The sequence below is a fragment of the Hibiscus syriacus genome, unplaced genomic scaffold, assembly GCF_006381635.1.
Source record: "Hibiscus syriacus cultivar Baekdansim isolate YM2019G1 unplaced genomic scaffold, ASM638163v2 tig00110206_pilon, whole genome shotgun sequence".
NCBI lineage: Eukaryota > Viridiplantae > Streptophyta > Magnoliopsida > Malvales > Malvaceae > Hibiscus > Hibiscus syriacus.
Genome location: NW_024062627.1, coordinates 6,655 through 32,787, shown reverse-complemented (window position 1 = coordinate 32,787; position 26,133 = coordinate 6,655). Strand labels below are relative to the sequence as shown.

General features: G+C 33.5%; 2 protein-coding genes and 1 pseudogene across 2 annotated transcripts; all 3 read right to left on the bottom strand.

The window, feature by feature from the left end:
- Nucleotides 1-3,698: 3,698 nt before the first annotated feature.
- Nucleotides 3,699-8,317, bottom strand: LOC120113429. The gene is made up of 4 exons (XM_039134606.1): nt 7,668-8,317; nt 6,671-7,102; nt 6,149-6,452; nt 3,699-4,228 (listed from the first exon to the last, which is right to left on the bottom strand). The coding sequence occupies exons 1-4, from the start codon at nt 8,133-8,135 to the stop codon at nt 4,086-4,088; spliced, it is 1,347 nt and encodes a 448-aa protein (XP_038990537.1). The 5' UTR covers nt 8,136-8,317; the 3' UTR covers nt 3,699-4,085.
- A 1,164-nt stretch (nt 8,318-9,481) lies between these two features.
- Nucleotides 9,482-18,412, bottom strand: LOC120219212 (annotated as a pseudogene).
- Nucleotides 18,413-20,684: 2,272 nt separating this feature from the next.
- Nucleotides 20,685-25,532, bottom strand: LOC120219337 (snRNA-activating protein complex subunit). The gene is given in 12 exon segments (XM_039216151.1): nt 20,685-20,970; nt 21,159-21,419; nt 21,670-21,795; nt 22,641-22,736; nt 23,629-23,719; nt 23,806-23,894; nt 24,073-24,220; nt 24,500-24,555; nt 24,664-24,730; nt 25,041-25,093; nt 25,161-25,234; nt 25,237-25,532. Coding segments are annotated over 12 exon segments (1,392 nt in total). The 5' UTR covers nt 25,301-25,532; the 3' UTR covers nt 20,685-20,703.
- Between the last annotated feature and the right edge of the window lie 601 nt (nt 25,533-26,133).

Below are 26,133 nucleotides of genomic sequence, written 5' to 3'. Positions count from 1 at the left end.
AAATATATCGTTTAAAATTTATTTTTTATTTTTGTCTAATTCCTTTTTTCAACCAAGATTAATTACATAAATACAAACATTTAATACATTAGTAGATACTTCAACAGTGCTTCCCATTTAATCTCTTTTTATGGTGTTTTGTAATTTTTCATTATTAAAATATTTGTTTCAGTGTTCAAATTTTCATTCCATGTATAATTATTTGGATAAAATATATTATAAGTAATCTAATAATCAATAAATTTTTATTTTAATAGTTTAATTATAAAAAAACATAGTTCGATCTTTAACATTATTAATTAATTTTTCCATCATCCATTAATGAAATTATTTTGGAACACCTTATTTTAATATTCTAGTTTGACTTAAAAATCTACAATGTAAAATAATTTGGGACTAATGCAATCAACTAATGAATTCTAAACATATAAACTATAAAAATATAAAATTACCCCACAAAATTGAAAATCAGGGAGTTAAATCCTTGAATTTTCTAGGGTTTCAACATTGACCCCCAAAGTTTAGAAACTTAAAGAATGACCATATACTTCTAAAAATTACATATTTACCCCAAAAAATTTACAAAATAGATGACTAATTTCTCTATTATACCTAGGGTTGTAAACGAGTCGAGTCGAGTATTGTTGAGCTTGACTTGACTCGAAAAGTTTAAAGTTGAGCTCAATTTGACTCGAAAACTTGCAAACTTAAAATTGTCATGCTCGACTCAAACTCGAAAATAAAAATTGAAGCTCGACCCGAGATAAAAAAACTTGAACTTGAAACATTCTCACTTAGCTCGATTGAAGCTCCAACTCGAGTTCAAGCCTGAACCTTAAGTACATAAAAGTCTTCTATTGTATTTTAAAAAAACAACAACATATAAATGTTAATATTATCAATAGTATGATTTTTAAATATTAAAAATTTAATATATTATTATTTTTAATTGCTCTCCAGTTTTTTGAGTCGAGTGTTAAGTATCTTGCTTCGGCTCATTAAGAACTCGAGTCGTGTTAAGTCCATTCGATTCAAGTGTTGACCAAGCTTTAACTGAATCGAACTCAAGTAGCTCACGATCTATGTCGTATCATTTACAATCCCAATTATATTAGAAATGATTTATTTGAATTTTTTTTGAAATATTGAGGTTGAAATTCTAAAAAGATAAGGGTACAATTGAAAAATCAATGAACTACTGAGGACTAATTTTGATATTATGCCTTAAGAATATAAAGAATTCAAAGGAACTGTTTTTAAATTTTTGAATCAATGAGCTTGACACTGTAAAAAGATTGAAGGCGAAATTGAACAATAGTGAACTTTTGAGAATTAATCTTTCTATTATGCCCAAGTAAAAGTGAACCTTTGAGGGCTAATCTCGTTGTTATACCTTAAGTAAATGATTTTTTAAATTAAACGTGTTAGGTTATGAGTAGTCCGCTGTTGTCAAGTCAGATTCCGTGACGGAATTGGACAAAATGGTTAACGGTGAAATATTTCACGTGTGAAGTTGATGAAAAAAATTATATGATATATTAGAGAATTTTGTATCAAACATGTAATTTTTATATATTATGTTGTTTTCACTTATTGTATATTTATATAATTTTTTATCATGAGTCGATTTAGAGACAAATCGTTTATTAGAATCATGTTTGAATTTACTATATATTTAACATATTTTACTATAATGATTCAATTTAATATATATATATATATATATATATATATATATATATATATATATATATATATATATATATGTTTTTTTTATTTGTAGGTGCACATGTGTTTGATTGAGTCTTAAGTTTAAAATAATTTTCAATGACATGTCCCATTCACACTATCCATTTTCTCATTTAAAAAAATTAAAGACATAAGGTTTATGAATGTGTATTTGATTGAGTAGAGTCGATTTAAAAAATTTTGAGTTAATTAAGTTGACATGTCTTATTTTATTATTCAAATTTTATTTGAATTTTTTTCGAGTCGACTCGAGTTTATAAAATTCAAGTCGAGTCGAATTAAGTCAATTTGTTCGAGCCTCTCTTTAAATTTAACTGTAACTTTTATAATATCATGATTCATGTTGATTAAATTTAAACGATTTTCTCCTGTCATATAAGATATACATATATATTTATTCATATCTTTTTTCACATGTACAAGTAAGATTTATAATGTTATTTAACAAATCAAATTGAAGGGAGTAAAAAACTATTGGAAGAAAAAAATTGTGGATGAGAATATAAAGGAATTAAACAAATTATAGGAAGAAAATAACTACAAATAAATCAACCAAAGGTTCAAATTTAATGAAAACGAATAATTTTAAAAGAATAAATTTTCTGTTAATAATAGGAATTGAAGATATATATGTATTTCTAATTTTTTTAAGAGTGCGTGGTTTAAATTTATTTGAAATTGGATTTAAAGCGGGTGAGTAATTAATAAAATTAAAAATGGCTCTTCAAAAAGAGAAAAATATATAAACTGAACAATCTAAAATTTATTAAATCTTTATATTGCTAATTGAAATATCCTCATTCGTAATTGTGGACATGTTTTAATACAAATAATAAAATAACTCAGGAACATGTTATGCAGATATAAGATATAGTTTGAATCATCCACATTGGTGTGAATTGGTTAACTAAGGATTGAGTCTCTTTAATTCATAAAACTATCGAATAGATTAAATCCTAGCAATGTTTTTATGAGATTATCTAATTAACTAGAGAATTAGTTATTCGAGCATCTCTTTGATTAACGATCAACTAAGAAAGATTATGTTATTAGGGCATTTTGAATAACTATAACCAACCTATTTAAAAAGTGTTTTTGATTTATCTTTTCTGAAATCTATGATAGGATGTTAAATTAATATTAAAAGATTTACCTTTACTAGATATTCATTTATTATTAAATTATTATTCATTTGTTTTCGTTCACATGGGACTATGATTGTCCAAGAACCTTCCAAATACATGAAGAAAACTTAAGAAAATTTTACACGCACCGGAGTCCGAGCCTGCTCGTGTCACACATGCTTGTATTCTATGTTGCTAGGAATGTTTTTATGTTTAATTGTACTATACTCTTGTCGTATATGTCGATATTTGCCGAATATGGTTATCTCAAGAAAATTAAAGAGTCGGAGCAATATAACATTTATACCTGCTACTCATTCTCAAGTCCCGGTGACATAGTTACTTTACTACTAGGTCACAGTAATGTCCAGCCCATCTTACCTATACTTTTCATGTTGATGTTTAGGTGAAAGCTGAGAGAATGAAAGCTCGAGCGAAAGAGAAGTGTGCAAACAAACTTGCTGCGACAAATGCAGAATCGAAACTGAATGAAAACGCTATGAGAACTTCTGAAAGGCCAGATTACACAAGGAGGACCGGTCATTTGCCTTTTTCATTCTCTTTCAAGTTGCCTTCCCTTTGTTGGTAATTGATATTTAAAACTCTGCAGCAAAATGTTCAATGCCATGTCTGACTCAAATCCCCTGTTCTTATATTTTCCCTCTCTATATATAATGTACTCTGGATTCTGTTGAAAGATTTGAATGTGTTTGATACAGATATATTTGTTTTAAAAAATCGTGTATTTTAAGGGTCGTTCGAAGGTTATCCTCGTATCCATGTTCCATACACAAATATACAACTATTGGATTCTGAGATGTGATTACTGCTGAACAATTGCAGTCATGTGGTAAATATAAAATTTTCTTTCTAATAATAATTAAAAAGAACTCTCTTGTTCGACATACAATGAAGTATAATGGATTAATAAGCTTAAGAGTAGAGAAATTTGCCTGACTTCCAAAGACCTTCCGGCGAACCTCATCACAGTCGGTTCCATTATCTCCGCTTCATCCATTCATTCCCAACAATTTACCGTGTGCAGTGGTCGGCGAGTCATTTTCGTAGCATCAGGGAAACAGTGAGCTAGCTAATGGCTCGACAATGCTATGAACCAAGAATAGCAATCAATCGCCTATAAATTTGAAAACTCTCTTGGAATTGAAGGTGTATTATCACTGGAGAAACTGATTTGTTTGATTGGAGATTTTGTTAGGTAGAACCGAAGACTACTGTCCGTCCAAGTACGAAAGTAACCAATGAAAGTTCAATGCAAAAGATCGTGTTGATGAATCCCCGATCAACTGTCCATCCAAATATGGTAATGCCCCCTGGGTTGGCTTGCAAATACATCACTGTATGACACAAAACATTAAACCCCATAAGCAATGATTAACTAACTAAAATGAAAAAGTCAGTCGAGCCGATTGAACCAAAAATCGTCACTGTCCGATCCAATACAGTATATCAACACAGTGAAATCTTGAACTAGAATAGAGCCAGTTTAATCGGTAAAAAATGATTAGATAAATCTTCTAAAAAAATTACTAACTTGATAAGATTTGAACATGTTTATTATAATATTAAAGATATAAAACTTTAAGCCAAGTGCATGCATTTATTAGTTACAAATTATATTTACTATTTATATAACATTAAAACTACTTTTTACATGATAAAAACAGGGTGTTGACCAAATCATGCAGCTCATCTGGTTGGACAGGAATATTGGAAGTCTAACTAGTTTGACCTCTGACCTAATTTTTTTAACCTTGACCATAAGTTTATGTGATCTAACGACTCCAGGAAATTCTCAGTCTTTATGTAAGATTGTACGGGTTGATTTTTTTTTTTTGGGGGGGGGGGGGTGTGGGTTTACAACGGAGGTCATACGGTCGGGGACTAAAGAAATGGATTACAAATGCTTGAATTTGAACCTAGCTTTGCTGGATGTTATCGGTTAAAGATGAATACATGAAACTACTGGGCTGAGCCCTGGGGTTGATCTTAGAACTGAATTAATTAATTTTGCTCTAAATTATACTAAAAGAGTTGAATAGATGCAACCTTCCAGGCTAGAATTTTCATTCTCAATATTTCTGTATTTACCTCTGAATAAAGCATTTATGTCAACCAATGACAAAGACAAAACCTAGAGAGAAAAAAGAGAGAGGATAAGATGTACCAAAAGAACAAAAAACTTTATGGTTGAAATAACAGGTTTGACTGTGCCTGGTGTTAATATGACTAATCTAGTTCTCATAGCAAAACTAGGACACCTGATTGCAAACTAAATATCTCCATCCCTCTTCAAGTAACTATATCAAAATGCTATAAACTATAGATGCAAAGCTAGTACAAATCCACTTACTAGGTCAAATACGATATTCAAATTCGGATGAATGTATGGTACGGGTATGTATTCAACCCGGTACGCTCAATTTGTTTAAACTTTTTCCCTATAACTGAAAGATTCATGGAGCGTCAGATCTATTTATCCATATCTGTTTATGCATTGGATACGGAAGTCAGATTTGGGTACTTCAAGAAAAAAGAAGAGTAGGAGCAACAAGGATTAAAAATACAGTAAGAATATCCATTTCCGTTAGACGGAAATCAGAAGAATAAAACTTCATAAAGTTGATACAAACTAACCATCTTCTACAGATTAATATTGGATGTTGTATTGGAATTAGAACTTTGCAACTGAACATATCTTAGATTCTATGAGCAACATAAATAGCTACATGATATTGTATACCAAAACAATATTTTGCAACTGAACAAATCTTAGATTCTATGAGCAACCGAAATAGATACATGATATTGTATACCAAAACAATATTTTGGTGATGCCCAGGAGATCCGTATTACAGTTATACTTTCATATCACCGCAGATGTTCAGTTAAAAACATTACAGCAAGTGCATCCTATGTTACTTGGACTAGGGTACCAGTGTCAGATATGGGTATGGGTCTGACACAAATATGTTCAGTTTTTCCAAGATTTCCATATGTTTGGAAGGTCGTAAGAATTTCATATCCCACACCCATGGTTAGATATACATCAGACACAGTGGCGGACATAGGTACTTCAAGAAAAAAAAGAGTCGAAGCTACATAGAGTGCACCCACTAAGTGTTTCTTTCTAAGCTAATTATAGTGGTAGTGCAAGGTTCACATTGTTGTTTCATTATAAGCATAAGCATGGCCCTAAATCTTCATATGAGAAATGATAAAACAGAAAAGGCATAGAAACAAGATAAATTGCATACCCAAAGCTTGTCTTCTGTGATACGAAGACATATAAGAAGCCAACTGTGTAGTTGTAGGCATGGCAAAGTAATCCACGGAATCCAGATCACTTTCAGAAAAGGTCATATGTAGCGAGTTTGAATGATTTAGAGCTTCCATGCTTCCTGCACTGTTTGAACCTCTCAGGGATGCATCAGTTGAAGTACATGTCGCCATTGCATGCCATCTACTTGCAAATGATGCAATTCCTTGAGCTCTATGAGAAATTCTTGTGGCTGCATGCAAGCAAAGAATGATCCCAACAACCTGAACAATCGAGGAGATCTAGAAAAAGACAAGAAAGAGAACAGACAACAACAATTAAAACTCGAAAGCATTAAATGGTTAAACTCTGAAGAAAATAACCAGGAACTGAAAAAAATTCCGGAAAGTTAACATTCATTCAAATTAGGCAATTAGCAACTTCTGTTTTTATTCAGGAGGATTAGTTAAGCTTACGGACTGAATGATTAAACTATAGAGAAATAAGTATCATGACTTACTGCAAAATCGCCACCATTTATGAAGTTAACTTTTCCACCATATACCATTGTCTGGGAAAGAGTCACAAATTGGCTAACTGTGACAACCAAGAACTGTAAAAGAAGAAAAATCCGGAACCTATGGCTTATCTTGGAGAGATGATAACATAGTCGAATGTGCTCTTCTATAAATACCATAACATCAGATTCCCTTTCCAAGAGCTTTGCATAATCATCAAAGTGAATAACTTGCAAGTTGCAGAGTAAATGAAACAAGATGCTGGTGGATATACTGACAGTACTAACACAAGTCCAGGAAAAAATCAAAGCAACCAAAATAGCAACAGATATCCACCATGAATCACGGTGCACATATAAACTTCGAATGACCTCACGTGCCAACTTCAAAATAAAGCATGGAATCAACCACCATACCATCAGGCGCATAGAAGCCTATACAAATGTAACTTAATCCAAATCAACATAAAGTGATAAAAAAAGGAAAATATTCAAATGCATCTTAATTTCATTATTATTACCAAAACTGCTGGTGCCAAAACTATTAGAAGATTCGTACTATGCTGATAAGATTCTTCATTTTGATTGAAATACCTGTGTTCAACATATTTCTGAACATATATATAGGAATAGGCAGGACCTTCCAAGAACCCTTCACAATCACACCCGAATCCAAATAACATAAAATTCATAATTCTAGTTTCATTGACTGATCTAACTATTCGTTCAGCAAAAAAAAAAAAAACTTTTCCTGGTGCCATTGAAGAGATGTAATTATTTAAAATTCTTGGTAATTTCCAAATCTATAAAACAAGCAAAAGACAAAGTCGGAAAATCATTTCCCAGCAAGGATTAATCATAAGATTGATCCAACGACATGAACGCGTAATTCAACATTGGATTATAATAAAAAATCAAAACATTGAATGCTTTAATCATGATCAAGCATGGAGTAATTGCTAACCAATTATTTTTAACACACGAACGAGAGAAACTTTACCGAAATCTGTTTAACATAGAGGTCGGAAAAGCGAGCTACTTGATCACCGTATCTATCAACGAACAGAAACCTCCGCAGACCATACTTCCTGAGGTTAAACGAAATGCAAAACAAAGAAACGGCTGCCAAGCAAGCCTGAGAAGCCACGACATCAACCTCGAAATCCTTAATCTGGTACACCTCGCAGTTGTTGCACTTGGAAAGTTCCAGAATCAAAACCGGAAGCAAAACCCCTACCACCGTGAACGCCGCCCAAGACAAGGAGAAACTCTGCAAAGAAGATTGATTGAAACCAAGGAAAGTCAAAAACCTCTCCAATTTTTCCAACGCATCATCAAGACTGTTACTTGTCCGGATCTCTTGTTCCCGCTGGTATTGAACGGCGTCGTTTTGTATGTTTGAACTGAGCAAAGGGATTTGCGCGGGAGGTGGTTGCTCTTCATCCGATCGTACCCGATAATCACCCATTGGACAAAAATGGAAAATTCTTTTGACAAATTTCAAAGACTTAAAACTCCAATCTGTTAGGTTTCTACGAATCGAAGATCGAAAATCGGGATTTTGATTCGATTGTTTAGAAGATCGTGGAGAAAAGTGATGTATGATGAAGATTGTAGAGTGTTTCGTAGGTTATCCCCTAGATGATTGAATTTTTTAAATTTTCTTTAATTTATGGTGGGGAGGGTAATTATGGTGTGAAGTCGTTTTCATTTGAATATTTTGACGGGAAGCAGATGATCATGTGATCATAACCGTTGACTTTGTGATATCGCTGTGATCATACGAGACTAGGGTGTGATTATGGTTGATATCTTTATGATGACGCTTTGCTAAAATGTATGACGTGGACTTGACTTACGTCTTACCTTTTACGAAAGCCAGGCAGTAAAGACGCATTAAATTCCGGTCCTAAAAGTAATGAACATATTAATGTTGTTAATATTTATAAACTTATTATACAAATTAATAAATAAACTTCTTTCATCAAATCCCTACTTAAACTTTAAAAGAATTTTAATTTGACACTTAAATCTAAAAAAATCTAATACTTAATATTAATTTTAATAATTAATTAAATTATAATATATAATATGTAATGATAGGCAAAAAGATATGAAATCATTGTATTTTTTAAAGGAAAAAATAATACCAAAAGGGTTGGTTCAAGTGGTGAGCAACTTATATCGCTTAAACAGTTCTTGAGTTTATGTCCTTGTGTATGCAGAAAATATCATTTTGGGAGATTTATCTACCAAAACTAAGTGTATGGCCTGATTTGATTTGAATCAGTCAAGACGAAATCTTAGAAACTAGGAGGGGAAAAAATTAATGTGATCTTAAAATTATTTTTGCACTCAAATGTGACCGTTTAACCAATATTTTTCGTCGTTAACTCTTACGATATTAATGCGACAATTCATGGTATTGACATGATAATTTACAATACTGTAATCCACAGTAGTTGATGACGTGACGAATGCTTTAATAAATATACTAAATTATTGTTTTGATTTCGTTTGAGAGTCAAATTAGATTTTTTTTAGTTTGGAAACTTATTTAATTTTTATTAAAAATAAAAAATATTTTAAATTTAAAATATAAAAAATTCAAAACATTAAATACAAAAAATACTAAAAAATCAAATTAATAAAAAGTTATATATATATATATATATATATATCAAAAATATAAAAAATACTATAAAAAATTAAAAGAAATCATATTAATATAAAAAACATAAATTCTAAATTCACAAATATAAATAAAGAAATCTCAAAATCATCATTAAATAAAACATCTAACATCTAACAAGGAATTCAAGCTTACAAAAACAACCATAATAATTTTACCCACATAAACTTATTTTTACACTATAAATACAACATTAGAATGAATATGAAAGAAAATATATATTTAAACACTTTAAAAAATATACTCGTATCGAATACACTCGTATCCGACGCTTTTTCTCGAATAACATAGAATGAGTTGATAGGGTATATAATATGACCACTAAAAGACAGGTAGACAAAAAAACTAGAGAAGGCAGTGACATCTGCCCAAGGTGGGAAGAGTACTTTCAACTTCCTCGCTTCATCTACCAAATCCACCCTTAAATCTCCAGTGCTGCTGCCCTGAAAATCCACATAGAACAAGTTTGCCATGGATCATTTGCATGTAGGGAAACCAGTCCCTTGGTTAAAATGATAAAGAAAAGGTTCTCAAACAAGGCATAAAAACCAGACAGGAGGTTGAATCGACCAAACCTCCGGTTTTCAGTTTAACCGATAGAACCAAGTGGTTCACCCCGGATTTTACATCATTGGATATAAATTGAAGGATAAGAACTGTACTTCAATACAAGAAAAGTAAAGAGGGCCAATGTTTTAAAAACAGGACTGGTCCAAACTTCATCACATACAAAAATATTTTTCATAATAATAATTTTTTTAAAGAAATTGAAACCATTTTTTCCCTGTTTTTACCTATGTTTTGCAGTTAAGCCGCTTCTTGGCAGGTTTAAAGGATTTATGGTCGAATAGTATATTCCCAACCGGATGGACCACCAGTTCATGATTCAACCGGCCGGTTCGGTTCTTACAACACCAGAGGGGGGCTTACTTAAAAAATAGTGATTGTGGGAGGATACACTTCAATGCATAACTAATAAATCAGAATTGTACCTGCAACCAGAAGTTCCATTTTCATGACTGGCTCCAGAAAGTCTACACATGTACGACGGCGGACCGCCTTCGATAGTTTCCGGGACTGCAAAAATTATCACAGTGAATCACAAAAACCAGATTAAACTTCCAATGCAAAATAAATAAAAGAAAAAGCATTTTATCTAACCTGGTAGCTTATTGTCAGCAAATGACCAATTGGATAAAGGACCAGTAATGTTAAGAACAGCAACCCAAACCTCCTTTAAGGAGCTGCGAATGAAAAAAATGGAACATGTAACGTCTGTAAAATTTAAGAATCTTGCATTATGTTAAAACCGAGGGCAGTCCACAGAGTCGAAAAGTGTCGACTCACCCTAAGGAAAGTTCCAAATATACTCTCCGAGAGCCATTGCTAGACGTCAATTGTGGCTTATTAGTATACAAATGAGGAAATTGTGCATATTGCTTCAAAATCTCATCACTTCTTGCAGGGAACTTCATACTTCTTGAGAACATAAAGTTGACCGGAAAAAAATGTCTGCAAAGAAATAAAATTTCTGTTCATCATATACATAGATGATGTGTTCTCTACGTTAATTGGACTCTATGTGGTTGTTACGGGTATAGGTTCTTGGAAAATTGAATCCCCCGTGTCCATTTCTGAAAGTGTGATAGGCACAGATACTTCAAGAGAAATGAAGTGTCGGAGCAACACAGTGTTTTCATATATGAGACCGCAAGTGAACCTAATATGGAGACGTAAAATTTCGAAAATAAAACCAAATAAAGAATACTTCTACGAAATGAAAGTAGACATTGTTATTGACGAACATTCGGCTAACAAAGCCCTAAAGAGCCTTCTGATAAACTATCAAAGAATCTGTAGGCTGTAGCAACCATTTGGTCAAGGTAAAAAATAAACAGATATAGGGAACTTCCGTTGCAGGAAGTTCAACTTGAGAAAGAAAATGATATCACAAAAAGCAAGCCTGGAAAGGAAGCAGCAAAGGAGGGGAGATGAAGAAGGCGACCATGGCATGCATGTGCATCCAAGTCTAGAAAGGGAAGCCATTTTTATCTCTTTCTAAACCAAAAATATTATGGGTTATAAGAAATTTATAAAAGTATTGGCACGATATATATGACATACCAAAAAAGTATGTCGGTTAGAAATTTTAGCCGTTTCAAAAGAAAACCCGGGGTCAATGTGCAACTCCTTTGCCACTTAGGGTGCATATTTGAAAAGAAACAGCAGAGAGTTGGAATCCACCACAGAAAAGTCGTAACTTGAATCAACAACTCGATTTGCATCTGTCAAGCCCAGAAGTACAACAATGTTTAGAAATAGCAGTATTAAAACTTTTTGGCATAGGGGACATTACAGTTCTAAACATCAACTGAAATGGTGAACATCACTGAAAAAGAATTAAGCTCAATGTAAATAAAGTAACTCATATGGATTTCAAGAGGCTTCTGAATAGCAACTGTAAATTTTAAAGTACCTGCAGTCAGAAATGTATGCTGCAAAACAACTCTCTTAGGTGCATCTGTACTATAGGGAAAGAACTGCGACGACAAAGCCAAAGCAATCACACTAAGATGTAGTAAGAATTGCAAGATGGATGACCTGGCTAACCATTTGCCAACAATAGGTATCAGGGGGCCCGCCCACCAACCGGTAGCAACACCAACAATTGCTGCCACTACGATATCAGGAATGTGATTCCCTGCAGGCATAACTTTGAAGATCATCGGAATTCTGACATTGAGTAAATATACAGAAATGCACCCAACATTAGATTGTTTAAATATTTTCAAGTTTTTCCATGTATTTGGAGGGTAATATCTCCAAACCCATGTCTGTATATGAGTTGAACACGGATACCTGAAGAAAATGAAGAGTTAGGGCTAAACAATATGAATTTTATAGAACCAATATTACATATGAAGTATAGAAGTCGAGAAGAACTAACCATAAGGCGGTGGAAGAGAGCCCATCATACCCATCTTCTCTATCAGAAATTGAACAAGAAAACCACCGAAATATACAAAGTATGTAAGGCATGGAATTAGAGGTATCACATAAAAAACTGCAGACCTGAAAGAAACAATTTCATCAATCTATATGAGGCATGTACTACCATATTAATGCTGTTCTACAGTAAGACATATAAGTATGCCAATGAAAGAGGAAATTTACTTCCGAACATGAGATGAACTTTCAGGAATAAAATAAACAATGTCAAACTTCCAAATCTGAAGCTAAAAGAAATGGAATCATAAACAACACTTTTTGTCATATCATCACTGAAAGTTGTTGGGCCAAAAGTTCACTAGACCTTGTTGACCAAACTTGAGGTAAAAAAATTCCATAATACCGAAACAAATTTCTGTTTTATATCATAGTTAAAATCCTTTTCAAATAAAAAGGATCAAAGAGAAAGAACAAGTAGTTATGAATAGTGTGCAGTTTGATCATTCATCAGAAGTGGGGCAAGGGGAGAGAGGGGTTGAGGACTCCGGTGAATAAATGCTCGATAACAACTAAAAACGACCATATGCTCCTAGTTTATGAAGATGATATACAATTGCAAATTCACTCAAAATGATACCTGACTGAATAATGACCATGAAACTTGATTGATAGGGAAAAGATCCATCCAAGAAGCATAGACATGTATGTGAAAAAATTCAAGAAACCCCCACTTAACCCAACTACAAGATAAGCCTGCGATTTCAAAACTGCTTATAGAAGTTGAGAATATTAACGCAACAAAAACCCATGAGTTGAACTAGCGAATGAGAATGATCACGCCACATACCAAAGTTAATGAAGCATAGAAACCAAATGCTCCCCAGAATCTTGCCTCCTCAGACAATGCCTGTAAGATTCATTTATGCTACGTTTGGTTACATGTGTATTAACATAAAGAAAAGCTTAATTATTACATGAGTTTTAAATAAAGAAGAATTAGTACAAATCTAAACTTGAAATTAGAAAGATAATCAAAACTCAAGCAAAAAAACAATACCTTCAAAATAAGCAATATATTTTCATTCTCTTTGTTCGAACTAGGTCATGAGTCGCTAAAAATTACCAAGTGAAGTTAGTAGATCACTAACCCGTGTACAAAACATGAGGGGGGGAAAATCCTACCAACCATAGCATTGGTGATATACTTCTTTAGTGACCGCAGAGAATTTTACTTGAACAAACTAAAAGTTTAAAAACCATTGCATGCATAAGTCTTCCAGATCCACTCAAAATTATATGTTGAAGTACTTCATTGTTTTTATGAGATTCATGTTTTCAATAACTTGAATGTTGGGAAACTTTACGGTGTATAACAGCATAAGCTCCAACATAAAGAAACCACAAGAACATTTTTGTAGAAGAACATGCTATTTGCTAGGTTTTGATAAGTTATTAAAGAAAAATTCAATCTTCAAAATTTACCTCTTTTGATACCTTTGCTGAAACATTTTGGGAGAGGGGAAAACCAGGAAAAACTGTCCTTGGAATTAATAGACCAACAAGTGAAATGGGAACGAACATCATGAAAGCCAAGAAAGGATTTGCAAACCTGCATGCAATTTCAGCACATAAACTGATATTTCAAACATTTGATCATTCATTCACTATCACTACTATGAGAAAATATCCATGTTCATGTTCTAGCTTAAGATGTACAACCTACCAGTTCATTCCGTAACTAGAAACTAGCAATCTCAGGACAGAAAATATAACCGGGAAGATTACGGCCAGCATTATTCCAGCTGTATGGAGGATCATTCCTGCAAAATCAACAAAATTGAAAATTTTAAGTTAGTCCAATACAGCTTGAAGAGAACTACAATACACTATTAAGGACTGAGAAGCAAAACTTGTTGAAGGAAATTATTAATTAATTACAGAACAGATGAAAGATATGTGGTCATTTACCTTTCACGAAATCATTGAAGATTGTTAAGCAACACCACAACCCAGAATTCAGAAAACATGAAAAGAAAGGCATAATGAGTGGGAACGCTATGAAGTACCACAGCTATCCTTCTTGAGTAGAATATCTGAAACATTCATAATAAGAAAACAATTGATATAGCCATCATTGATGACAGGCCATTATTATCCAAGAATAAAAAATTCTCAATAAAAGCACATAATATACAAATACAAAACCTACCATGAACCAAGTTAAGTAATCAAAGAAAACAACTCGCCCATCATCGTATTCATCACTGACACCAAGCGATTCTCTTTCATGTCCATTTTTAAGCTTAGAAGACTCCGCAAAGGCCTTAACCGTGCTATACAAATTGTCTCCACGAGCTTGAATGCTACCTGGTCTGCATTGGAAGTGGAAGGCAAGTGCATAATACCAAAATACATATATACTCCCAATAAAAGAATTCTATACCACAGGAGCAGATTTAATACATACACTAGTCTGTCCACTGTATCATAGCTAGTATGGTAATAATAACCACCAAGAAGTAAAATAATATCTAGACCAGGAATATTGCCATAATCTTCAGAAAACATTCTGTAATCTGTATCTCCAGGAATAACAGGGAAAACATCCTGCAAGGGTAATGAATAATTTGTACTAGACTTAGTTACACCATCAATATAAGCAGAACAGAAACAGAGTACACAAATTTCAGGTCAGGAAGAATAAATTTCAAAGTGATAACCTTCACAAGGAAACATGTTGAATTATAAATGAAAGTAAATTTGTAATAGAAGTACTCCAAGAACTTAAATGCTCGTCAGAGCATAGATATAAACTGGAAAAGGATAAAGTAAATTCTGGGCTGCACTATATTCCTAATTAAGTCCTTGAACTTTTTAATTTTCTTAAATTGATCTCCAAATTTTAAAAGTTCTCATTTTGATCACTAACCCGGATTCCAGTATGTTACAATAGTGACTAACCCATTAGGGCATAGTGCTTGGGGTGAATCAGTAGTGTCAAGGGTGTCCCATAAGGATTCAGGGAATTGAATTCCCTGCTAATCTGATGGAATTACCCTTTGATGAGTTTGAAGTAATCTTGGGAATGAATTGGATGTATCATTATCATACCAATGTCGACTATAGATTCAATATAGTAACTTTGGTAAGTCTTTATGGATTAGAAGTGATTATGATCAGTGAAAGATTTAACCCATTAGCTAATGTAATATCGGTGATGTCGGCTAAGAAGTTAATGTTACAAGGATGTCAAGCTTTCATTGCCAATGTGATTGACACTCGATTCAAGGAGAGAAGACTAGAGAACATTCCGACGGTCTGAGAATTTCCAGATGTTTTTCCCGCTTAGTTGCCAAGATTACCTCCAGATAGAGATGTCGAGTTTCAAATTGAAGTAATCGCTACGTGCCATGGGATAAATTGCTGATTGAGCATAGACAGAAGAAGGCCAAGAACCAGGTCCAGATTGGCAGATTAGATCTATAGTGTCAACAAATATGTAACTTAGGCATGGAAATTCAAAATGAAATTTCACAAATGTCCATATACAGAAACACCCAGGGAAAGGAAATACATTAGCATTGGTTTATATCATACCAAGACCTCCTGACCCAGATGCTTCCACATTTATAAAAGCTCCTATGGTATCACACCATTTATGAGTCTCACGAAACCATTTGCAGCCTAAAATATCAGAAGCAACAATTTTATATTTCTATATGTAGGATATTCGACAAGATTTGGATCTTCAGGAAAAATTAACAAAATAATGTCAGCTTGTGGTTTGATTTTATAAGTTGCTTCTTTGATATGTCTCTAAATAAGAATTGAGACATTATTTCTTCAAGTTTTATGATCTATCTTTTCAAAAGAAAAAACTGCAGCAATCTCAATTCAAATAATGGGCTACTTTAAGAAAAAGCATTGATATATTCCTTGCCAACAAGAAAACTTCTTCTGCACCATTGAATAATAGAATTATAGGTCGAGGTGGAACCCAGCCAGAGTCTATGGTTAGTCTTGAAATTTCCAACAATGATGCTGCAATAATACAAAGCATCAGGGAGATGACTTCAATAAAATAGCTAGTGTAATTTCAGCAATCAAGCTAAAAATATTCATGTACTTACCAACACATGAACCACAATCACCAGCACCAGGGGAACCAAGTGGACTATCAAAATGAGCATTCATTAAAACTGATGGATCGGTTTCTAGTGAATCTATTGAGGATATCCTATCATTATATGAAATCAAGAAGATAATGTTATTTGCTAGAAAAGGTGCAATATTAAATAGACTGCTTCACTATGTTCAACAGAGAATATGCAAGATGGTTATTGCCTCTTAAAGGGTAAAACAAACAAAAATTTGGGAACCTAAAGCCTAATAAACCCTTAAGCGATGCTATCAATAGCTCCCCTCATTTTTCATGAAGCAAGCACATAAAAACTTTCCAATATGGTGTTGATTTTTTATTATCCATGATCAAGCTTAAATAAAAAGGTTTTACACACTAGTACACTACTTTGACACCCTAAATGATATGGAAGATTCACGTGTAACATATGTTACTCAGACTTGGGAGAATGCATGGATACGGGTATGTCTGCTATATGTGTGTGCTTTGATTTCTGTTTTCACATATGCTAGGAGGGTCCTAAGGTCATTATCCCCATACTCAGTACAGAAACGAGTGTGGGATACAGGGAACTTCGAGAAAAATAAAGAATCCAAGTAACTGCAACTATGGCTTAGTCATGGTGTATAAAAGAAGCATTATCACCAGAAAGAAGACGTGGTTTTTCCCAACTATTATTTATTTCATTAATCATTACATTTAAAAGGGATCTAAAAGTGGCTGGATTTTATTTTAAAAGGACCCCATCAGTAAAAGTAGCCCCTACTTTTGTTCAACGGATGCCTTCAATGATTAGAAATAACAGATGCAGGCAAAAGGAAGGTAAGGAAGTTTCCTAATCATTCCCATGAAAGGTTGGCACGGTACTGCAATATAAATCCAATTTAAAGAACCCTATTCAGTTTCGGAGATTTACCTATATATTGGTATGATTTCTGTAACCAAATGATATACTGTGGCCTAAAACATCATATTGAATGACCCCACAACAACATTCTCTTCAATCTCAATCCTGCAAATTAATGAACTTATATAAAGTTAAACCAGAAACTCTAAACAAAATTAATGAAAACTGAAAACTAATTATTTAAAAAAAAAAAAGTTTAAGCCATAAAATTTGAACAAGATTAATTAAAAAAAATTAAACAATTCAGCCTTAAAACAAGTATATAAAAACCTGAAATTTGATCCAGCTCTCTCCTCCAACTTTTCCAACTGTGCCTTAATATACTCAGCTGCTTCTCTCAAACCCTGACGCCCTTCCTGTTGAATAAAGAAAACCCATACTTATTACTATAAATTCCTATTCTATTACACTGCTAAGTTTGAATATTTTATTCCATTCCAGCACTTCCAAGAATTCATCTTCAGTTCAGAGTAAGTAACCTTCAACCAATTAAAAATTGAATTCTAGAAGAAACATAAATGAGAATAAAGTACTATTATTAATAATAGTTAAAAGGAGAAGTTGACTCACTTGTCGACCATCGATTTCATGTGCTAAGACTCGAACATGCTCGATAGCTCTGGCTTCGGAAAAGCGATCGAGAGGCGCGTCGACCCGAACGGCGTGATGAACTCGGTGTAAATAACGGAGTGAGCAAGGATCGACATGAGACCATACATGATCGCCAATGAAAACAACCATTTGAACCCCGAAACATCTCTTCCATCAAGCCTTAACGCCATTACCTAACCGAAAAGAAAAAGAACCCAGGCCTCGATTTTTTATCTTCCACTTCTCTTTTACCTCAAATACAACACATGAAAGGGAAGTTAGGATATTGAAGAGTATTCCCAGACACCCCAAAAACAAGGCTGTATAAAGAAATGTAAGAAGGTGAAGGGAAAGAGAGAGGGGGATCGAACTAAAGTAATGTGTAGGAGAAGTTTGCTGGTTGTTTGTTTGTTTGTTTGTATTTTGTCAGCGCAGCTGAGTTTGTAGTGGTATAGGCGCTGAAAAGCGTTTACAAACGGGAATAAAAACCAATTCCCTCCAGTGAAACGTTGGTGTCGTTGTCTTTCCCTCCAGTGAAACGCTGGTGTCGTCTTTCTTTCGTTTGTTTTTCTATCTAATTTGCTTATGAAATTGGTATATTATAACTAATAAGTTCACTTACAACCGATGTTTCGGCCTGTGGAAATCCAATTCACTTGTACTTCTCCTCTGCTATTATGTCATAGGGTGAACTACTTATTTAATCATCTATTTATTTGTACGATTTAGTTTGTCATTTAACTATTTTTATTAAAAAATTATATTTAATATTACAGTTTGTTTTATTTTTAAAAATTAATAGAACTATTGATGTAATATTTTTTTTTATTTTTTCAATGATGAACATTATCTTATGGTAACACGTCAACTCATCATTAATTTTTTACCGACATGTGATCAAAATAAAACTAATACATAACGTTAGGTATTATTTAAAAAAACAATTGAGTGATCATAATAAAACTACACAAATAATTAGGCGATTAAATATGTAGTTTACCCTATATTATATTATACATTCACTATTAATATGCAACTCAATCTATATAAGTACACCAACAACCATTAAAAGTTACCAAGGTTTACAAATTAAGGTTTAAATTTGTAAAAAGTGTCGATATTATTTTGAATTTTGAATTTTGTTTTTTTTATAAAATTAAGTTTTTATATTATTTTTAATTTTAAAATTATAATTTTTTCTTAATTTATATTTAAACTTGATAATAACCGTTGAACCTACAGTTATAAACAAATATAAAATAATTTAAGCATGAATAATATGACTATTAAAGTATCTATGATATCACCAACAACCAGTTGATCAATTGGGATGAGACACTAGATCATCTACGTAAAATCAGAGGTCTGAATCTTGACGTTTGCGAATTGAGCAAACTGGGTTGGGAGGGTTGTCCTTGCCTCTGCAGTACCTGATCCGAATTAATCAATCAATAGATTGGAAACCGTTGGTTATAAAAAAAGTATCTATGTAAAACTCTCCAAATACAAGTAATTCTTGAATAAAAATTGAATGTATCCGTATATTAGCTGACATTCGAGCCCAAGTAGGTGAAGCATCTTCTTCTTGCTAAAAATTTATGAAAGACATAAGATTTTTCTATATGCCTAACTTTTGCATTGATTGATTCGTACATTATTTCATTTATTATTATTAGGGTAAACTACACATTTAGTATTTTAACTATTACTTTTGTTCCATTTTAGTATCTAAACTTTATTTTGTTTTAAAATCATACTTAATATTTAGTTTAAGTTTCATTTTGGTATCCCACCATTGAAAACTTAAGGGTGCTATTGACATGCCACTATAAAATAATATCATATCATCATTAAAAAAGAAAACATGACGTCAACGATTCTGTTAATTTTTTAATAGCAGGATATCAAATTGAAACTTAAACTAAATATTAGGTATAATTTAAAAAATAGATTCCAAAATAAAACAAAAATAATAGTTTAAATACTAAATATATAATTTACCCTTATTGTTATTCATATCCATTGTATGATTGGAAAAGACCGTACAGTTTGGCAATATGACCTTAATATTAAAATTAGCCGACTCTTATTCCTATATGTAATGGGGTAAGGAGAAAGTATGATAGTAAGATGCCCCCAACGTTAAGTTAAGAACAATTTCCGTGAGAGACATTCGAATTATAAATTGTCCACCGTGAGACTCAATCCCACGACCACAAGGTTAAGAATTTTGCGCACTACCAATTGAGCTGGATAGGCAATTCATATGACCTTAATATTACTTGATAACATATTTATATCATACATATATCTGAATATAAATAATTAGTTTAAACTCGATTCCAACAATATAGTTATAAATTACTAATTTGAATCGAATTTGACTATTTGAAACTCAAAAATTTTCAAAGTAAAAATCCAATTTCAATTTTTTCGAGTTGAGTCGGAGTATTGCTAGCTCAACAATACTCCGACTCCTCATGTTCTGTAGCATCGGTTCCCGATTCTGTGAAGGCCAAACCGTTGCTACGGATCCGAGCATTCCTTGCGCCAACAGTGAGTTGATAACAATCTATTACGAAACTAGCATGTTAATTGCTGTTAATCCACTTCTTTCTCCGCATAATTATGCGACTGGCCAACTCGAAATCACAATACGTGTGTATAGATTATCGAATCCAAATTAAGGTTTTGAATTTACATAAATTTGGGTATTCTACCAAAGAAATAGAAACCTTGCGACAAACATTGAGCATCTAATCATGTAAATAATCATATACAGAAAATGCGCGATCCTTAGAATGAAGAAGGGAGTAGCAATAATCACATAAATAACAAGGGTTTTCCTTCGCCCACTTATCCTCAACAGTTACCTTAGTAGCTCTTGAAATATTACAAACACTGCATTTCTGAACTCGGGGTTTTATTTGAAAGATCATTATCGGATAAGCTGCTCGATTTTGTACGTCCTCGGGATGAATCAACCTCATGTCCCTAATCACAATCGTGTGCTTGCAGTCACCCTTCATCAAACAAAAATCCAATAAAGATTGAGTATAAGAAGTGCCAGTTCGAAATACAATGTTTAAACCCTTTTAAGTTCCAAAAACTCATTGGACACACAATAATCCAATTTGGAACATCGAATTCATAAAATGAATGAATATAATTTGCAAGTTGATTGTAGTAGGGAATGAGAAAAAAGCAGTACCTGATGACAGTAGAGGTATCCGGCACCAAGTTGAAACCTAAAGTCGCAAAACCGAGTCTTGTGCAAATCTGCGGCTTTGAAGCGTGGCAACCTTGAAGGTGCCACATCACCTAAAATCAACTTTTGCTTTTGTTGCAACTCACCAGTTATGATGCTTTCCCATTTTTTCATAGCATCATCTGGAGAGTTTCTAAGCCAATCAAATATAGGTTTACTGTAATCTATAGCAGAGGAATCTCTCAAATCATTGAAAAATGTATCCTGCAGGAACATAACAATAAATCAAATAATGTAGTTGTCATCTATGTTACTCGGATTCGGGATTGACTATCAGATCTAGGTGTGTTTGACAAGGGTTCCAAGCTTTTTCATGCATATGTAGGGTTATACTCACATACACATGGCTGGATATTTGTCGAACATGGGAAACTTAAAGAAAGATCAAGTGCCAGAGTAATATAGGTTAAAGAAAATGGTTCAGCACAAATAAGTGAGAAATCGAGTTTCTTACTTCTATAAGGAAATATCCAGAAGGATCATAATGGCCAGCCTTCTGCATCACCTGGTCAGTCAAGCAACATATCTTGTCCTTAAGTTCAGTTAATGTTTGACGGCCGAGAACCAAGAACTCTTGAACCTACAACAACTTGAGATGTTGATACCAGAAAAGGGAATGGGAAAAGGAACGAATGATGAAATAACACCATGAAAGTTGAGTGTTAGTGACATTATATGAACATTATAGCAGTGGAAGTATTGAAAGATACAATATGTAGTGATTAGTTTTCAGGGACTCGAATATGATTTTTGATTTTGGAGTTGGAGGTTTGGATGGTCTCCGATGTCAAGTCGAGTAATTTGTGGCAGAATGGCGGATAGAGTTTTTTCGAAGTTTGTTTTGTTCAACTCTTATCGTGTGGAAGCTCATGACTTTAGTGTTTGATTTTGGCTTCTATGGATTGTGTCAGCTGATATATTTGGCTTCTATTATTGTTGTATTGTGTTGTATTTCGGGCCAAGTTTAGGCTTTTAGTCTGGTTAGTCATATTAGAGTTGTTGTTGTAGCTGAGATGATTAGGCTGTTAGTGTTACTGTTGAGGGTTGTTTTTGGTTTTTTGTCTATGTTGGGGGTGGCTCTCTGTTTGTATCTTATGTAATTTCTTATGTTTAATGAAATCTTAAGGCACTCTTTTCCACCTTCCTCTGATTAAAGGAGCTTCTCTACAAGCTCCTTTAATCAAGAATGGGGTTTTTAACGAGGCCTTCAATTCCTATAAAAAAAAACTCTCAATGGTTCTTATATAGGTATTTTCATACATAAAATAGAACTTTATTGATTTCATTCACTGAATACCATCAGAAACAAACGAGTAGAAGTTTATGATCTGGTTGACCCATAACTTGTAACAAACATAAATGATTAGAAGAAAAGAAACGTAATAATACAAACTGCTATATGGTTTAGAACTGAGAGCACCATACCTTTGACCATTTCCGTATGTTATGGTAGACCTCCACGCAAAGAACAGTTTCAGGGTGTACAACTGGTGTGTGCTCCTTGACATCAGCTGACTTAGCCTGTAATTCATCAAATGAAAAGGAAGAAAGAACACTTCAGTACTAATATTGGCTGCCTCGGAACCTCTTACAGATTACCATCCTAGTCTTATCTTTAAATGATCAAAGAGCAACAAATTTTATTCAAACTGTATGGGCAGGCATCCAAAGGCTTGAATGAGGATGCAAGTTGAATTTATAATCAATTCAAATTCATCTCTTTATGTGACAAAGTAGGTCAAAGTATGCCAAAAGTCCTTGGTACTTGGATGAAGTTTAAGATTTAGTCTATGTACTTGAAAAGTTGAAAACTAAATCCTTACTTCTTGAATTTAAAACTTCTAGTCCCATCGTTGACACTGTTAATATTTTCTATTAAACAATACACCCATGCAATCATAGTAACTTCAAAAGCAAATCATCATGAACCCCATTAAGCATGCCCATTAGTAAGCAAATTCTGATCAATATGCTAATGGTGCCAAAGATTTTATTAGAATTTTAAATTGAGAAAGTATGAGGAATTGATTTTTGACCAAGCCTCAAACTTTCCAGAAGTACAGGGGCTGACAACACATTTCGACCAACTAAGTAATATGAGCTACATTACTCAGACTCAGGTGTAACATCAGATACATGTACATGTCCAGCATGGGTATATTCATTTTTTTCATGAATTTGGAGGATTCTTGGAAAGTCATACCCCACACCCTTGTCTGAATATTCGTCAGATGTGGGTATTTCAAGCAAAATGGAGAATTGGAGCAACACAGGATATAAGAATATAAATGTGCTATATTTGAACACCACATTTATAAGTTCATCCACAAATTCTTTTAACTAGAGACTTCAGGTTTTAGCAAAATTAGAAAAGACCATCTGCGATAAATACACAAAGGAATCTTTGGCAAACCTTTCCACAGGAACTCGTAAACCGGAGGGTTTTGAACCTTTCAATTTTATCAGAAGTCAGGATGGCACTATCACTGATCTTGGAGATGGCACTGAACCAAATTTATAGACAAAGTCAGCAAAGAGCGGAAAAAGGCTTATCAGTTAAAAAATACCACAGGCAGATCTTGATACAAACTCCAAAGCATGTAGCCTTGCTGTTGCTTTGTCTTCATCTTGCTTTTGTTTAATCTTTGCAAGTTCTTCGACCTTTTTAATATACGTATCCTGGAAATGCAAACGGCGAGAACTTTGTTAAGAAGGAAAAATCAACGAGATTACAAGACATGTTTGTGAGGGGTTATTTTAATCTTAGATAGGAATAGAATAATAAACTACGATAGTCAATAAGATTAGATTAATACTACTTAAATATAAAAGAAATTCAATATAAACAGTACCGTACTTCGACATGACAATTAATTTTTTTCCTCCTCTTTTGCTTCTTTGAGCCTGCAGCTCCATCAAAATCAGTACCTGGACAACCATTTGAGGGCTCAGTTGAAGTTGAGGCATTCTCTACTGCATTTTTGTTTCTGGACCTTGTATGACAACTGCAGCACAAATTGTACATGTGAGTAAAATAAAACCTTGAAAATGGAATTATATCGCCCTGAAAAACTTGAACATCCCTATCGATAGCCAAGAAATGAAATAAATAACATAAGGTAAGAGCTTAAAAGGTAAAACATGATTACTCAAGAATAAAGAAGAAAGTGAAATAAATCCAGAAATTATATCAGAAGAAATCTAAGAGCACTTTCAAATATAAGCTTTACTTTGGATCAACCAGATAGGCCGAGATGATAAACAAAAAATAAAATATAGGTCACCCCGAATTGGAGCCATTTTCCAACCCTTCAGAAACATTTTCAACATGCTCATCCTCCTGCAATAAAACCCAGAAATGAAATAAGAAAAAAGGAACCTAAAATTAGAACAATACTAGTGGTATTATCAGCTTGATACCATCCTTCATTATAATGTCTGCAAATACCTTAAAAGCTTCTCTGAGAGCCATTTCTACCAACTCTTCCTCCTTAAGAATCCTGAGGTCATCAACACTGAAAAGAGTAGAATAGTCAAATAAACCAAAATCGTAAGATAGGCCTACACATATCCTACGGAATATTAACCTCCAAATACCCCTGAAATACAACGAAAATGATAAGAAAAAATTGAATATACCAGTATCATACACCTACAGGTATATCCAACGCACAAGCCCGAGTCAAAGTAACGTACAGAGAGGCAGAGATGCAATGAGAATGCATTGTTTTAAAAGATAATAAACAAAATTAAAATGCTAAAAGCAGAAGTCAGAAAATAGAAAAAATAAAACAAAAGTTGAAATGAAGGTGAGGTGATACTAACCAAATATCCTCTGACTCGGTGAGTTGGGCTGAATTCAATTCAACCTCTAATTCCTATAAATAACCCAAAAAATGTTTAAAAAAGAGGGAAATAGCAGAATACTGAAAAAGAATTTAGAACCTGGAGTTGTCGAAGAACTGAGTTTTGAAACTCGGGCACGCTGGTGAGAGGACTAAGTAGCTTCGAAATATAAATGGGCCACCCTTTGGGATTGAACAATTTGCTTCCGCTTCTACAATGTTCGTCTGATTCGCCTCCATGATTCTTTCTTCACTCTTCTTCGTTTCTGATTGTTCAAAACAAGGCTGGTAAAGATTCAAATCTGTTCGCGGTGCTATTCAGACCGATATTTTACCGATTCAGCCTCCCACCAGCAAGCCCCAGCGAGAGTAAGCCAAGAACAGTCGAGGTAGGTAGCGGCGGCGACGAGGCGATGGGAAGAGACTAGGGTTCGGTTTGGTTCATCGAGGGGTTTTAAAGGAAACCAAGATGACAAGGCCGAGATAGGACCGGCCGATCAAGACTGACGACGAACGGCGGCGAAGTGCGATGCGAGCAGTGGCAGCGAGAAGGGGGAAAATGAGGAAGGGCGCCGCGCGGGTTTAAAAATAAAAGCTAGAATTGGTTTGTGCCATAAAGAAACATAGGTTAACTACATATTTAGTGCCTAAAGTCCTTAATTTTTCCTAAAATGACTTTAACTTTAACTTCATTTACAAATTGGTTACTGAACAAAAATTAGGGATTTAAGGATATTTTCCCAAATTTTAGGGTTTTCAATTTGGGGTTAATTTGGAGTGTTACATATTTTCCTATGATCGTTAACATAAGAAATTAGTCACTTAAGACCACACAAGGACCATATAAAGAAAATGTTAAAAACCTTAATTAAATAATCTCAAATAAAATGTAGATACAAACATATCTGAATATATCGGAAAATGTATCTCAAAAGCGGATTAAGCTATTAAAATATCATAGACAAACTGCAAATCAAAATCGAGCGACGTGAGAAACTATCCACAAATGCAAATTATGTATCCTATTTTTTAAGATACAAATTATGTATATAAATTCAATCTGGTGGTCCAAA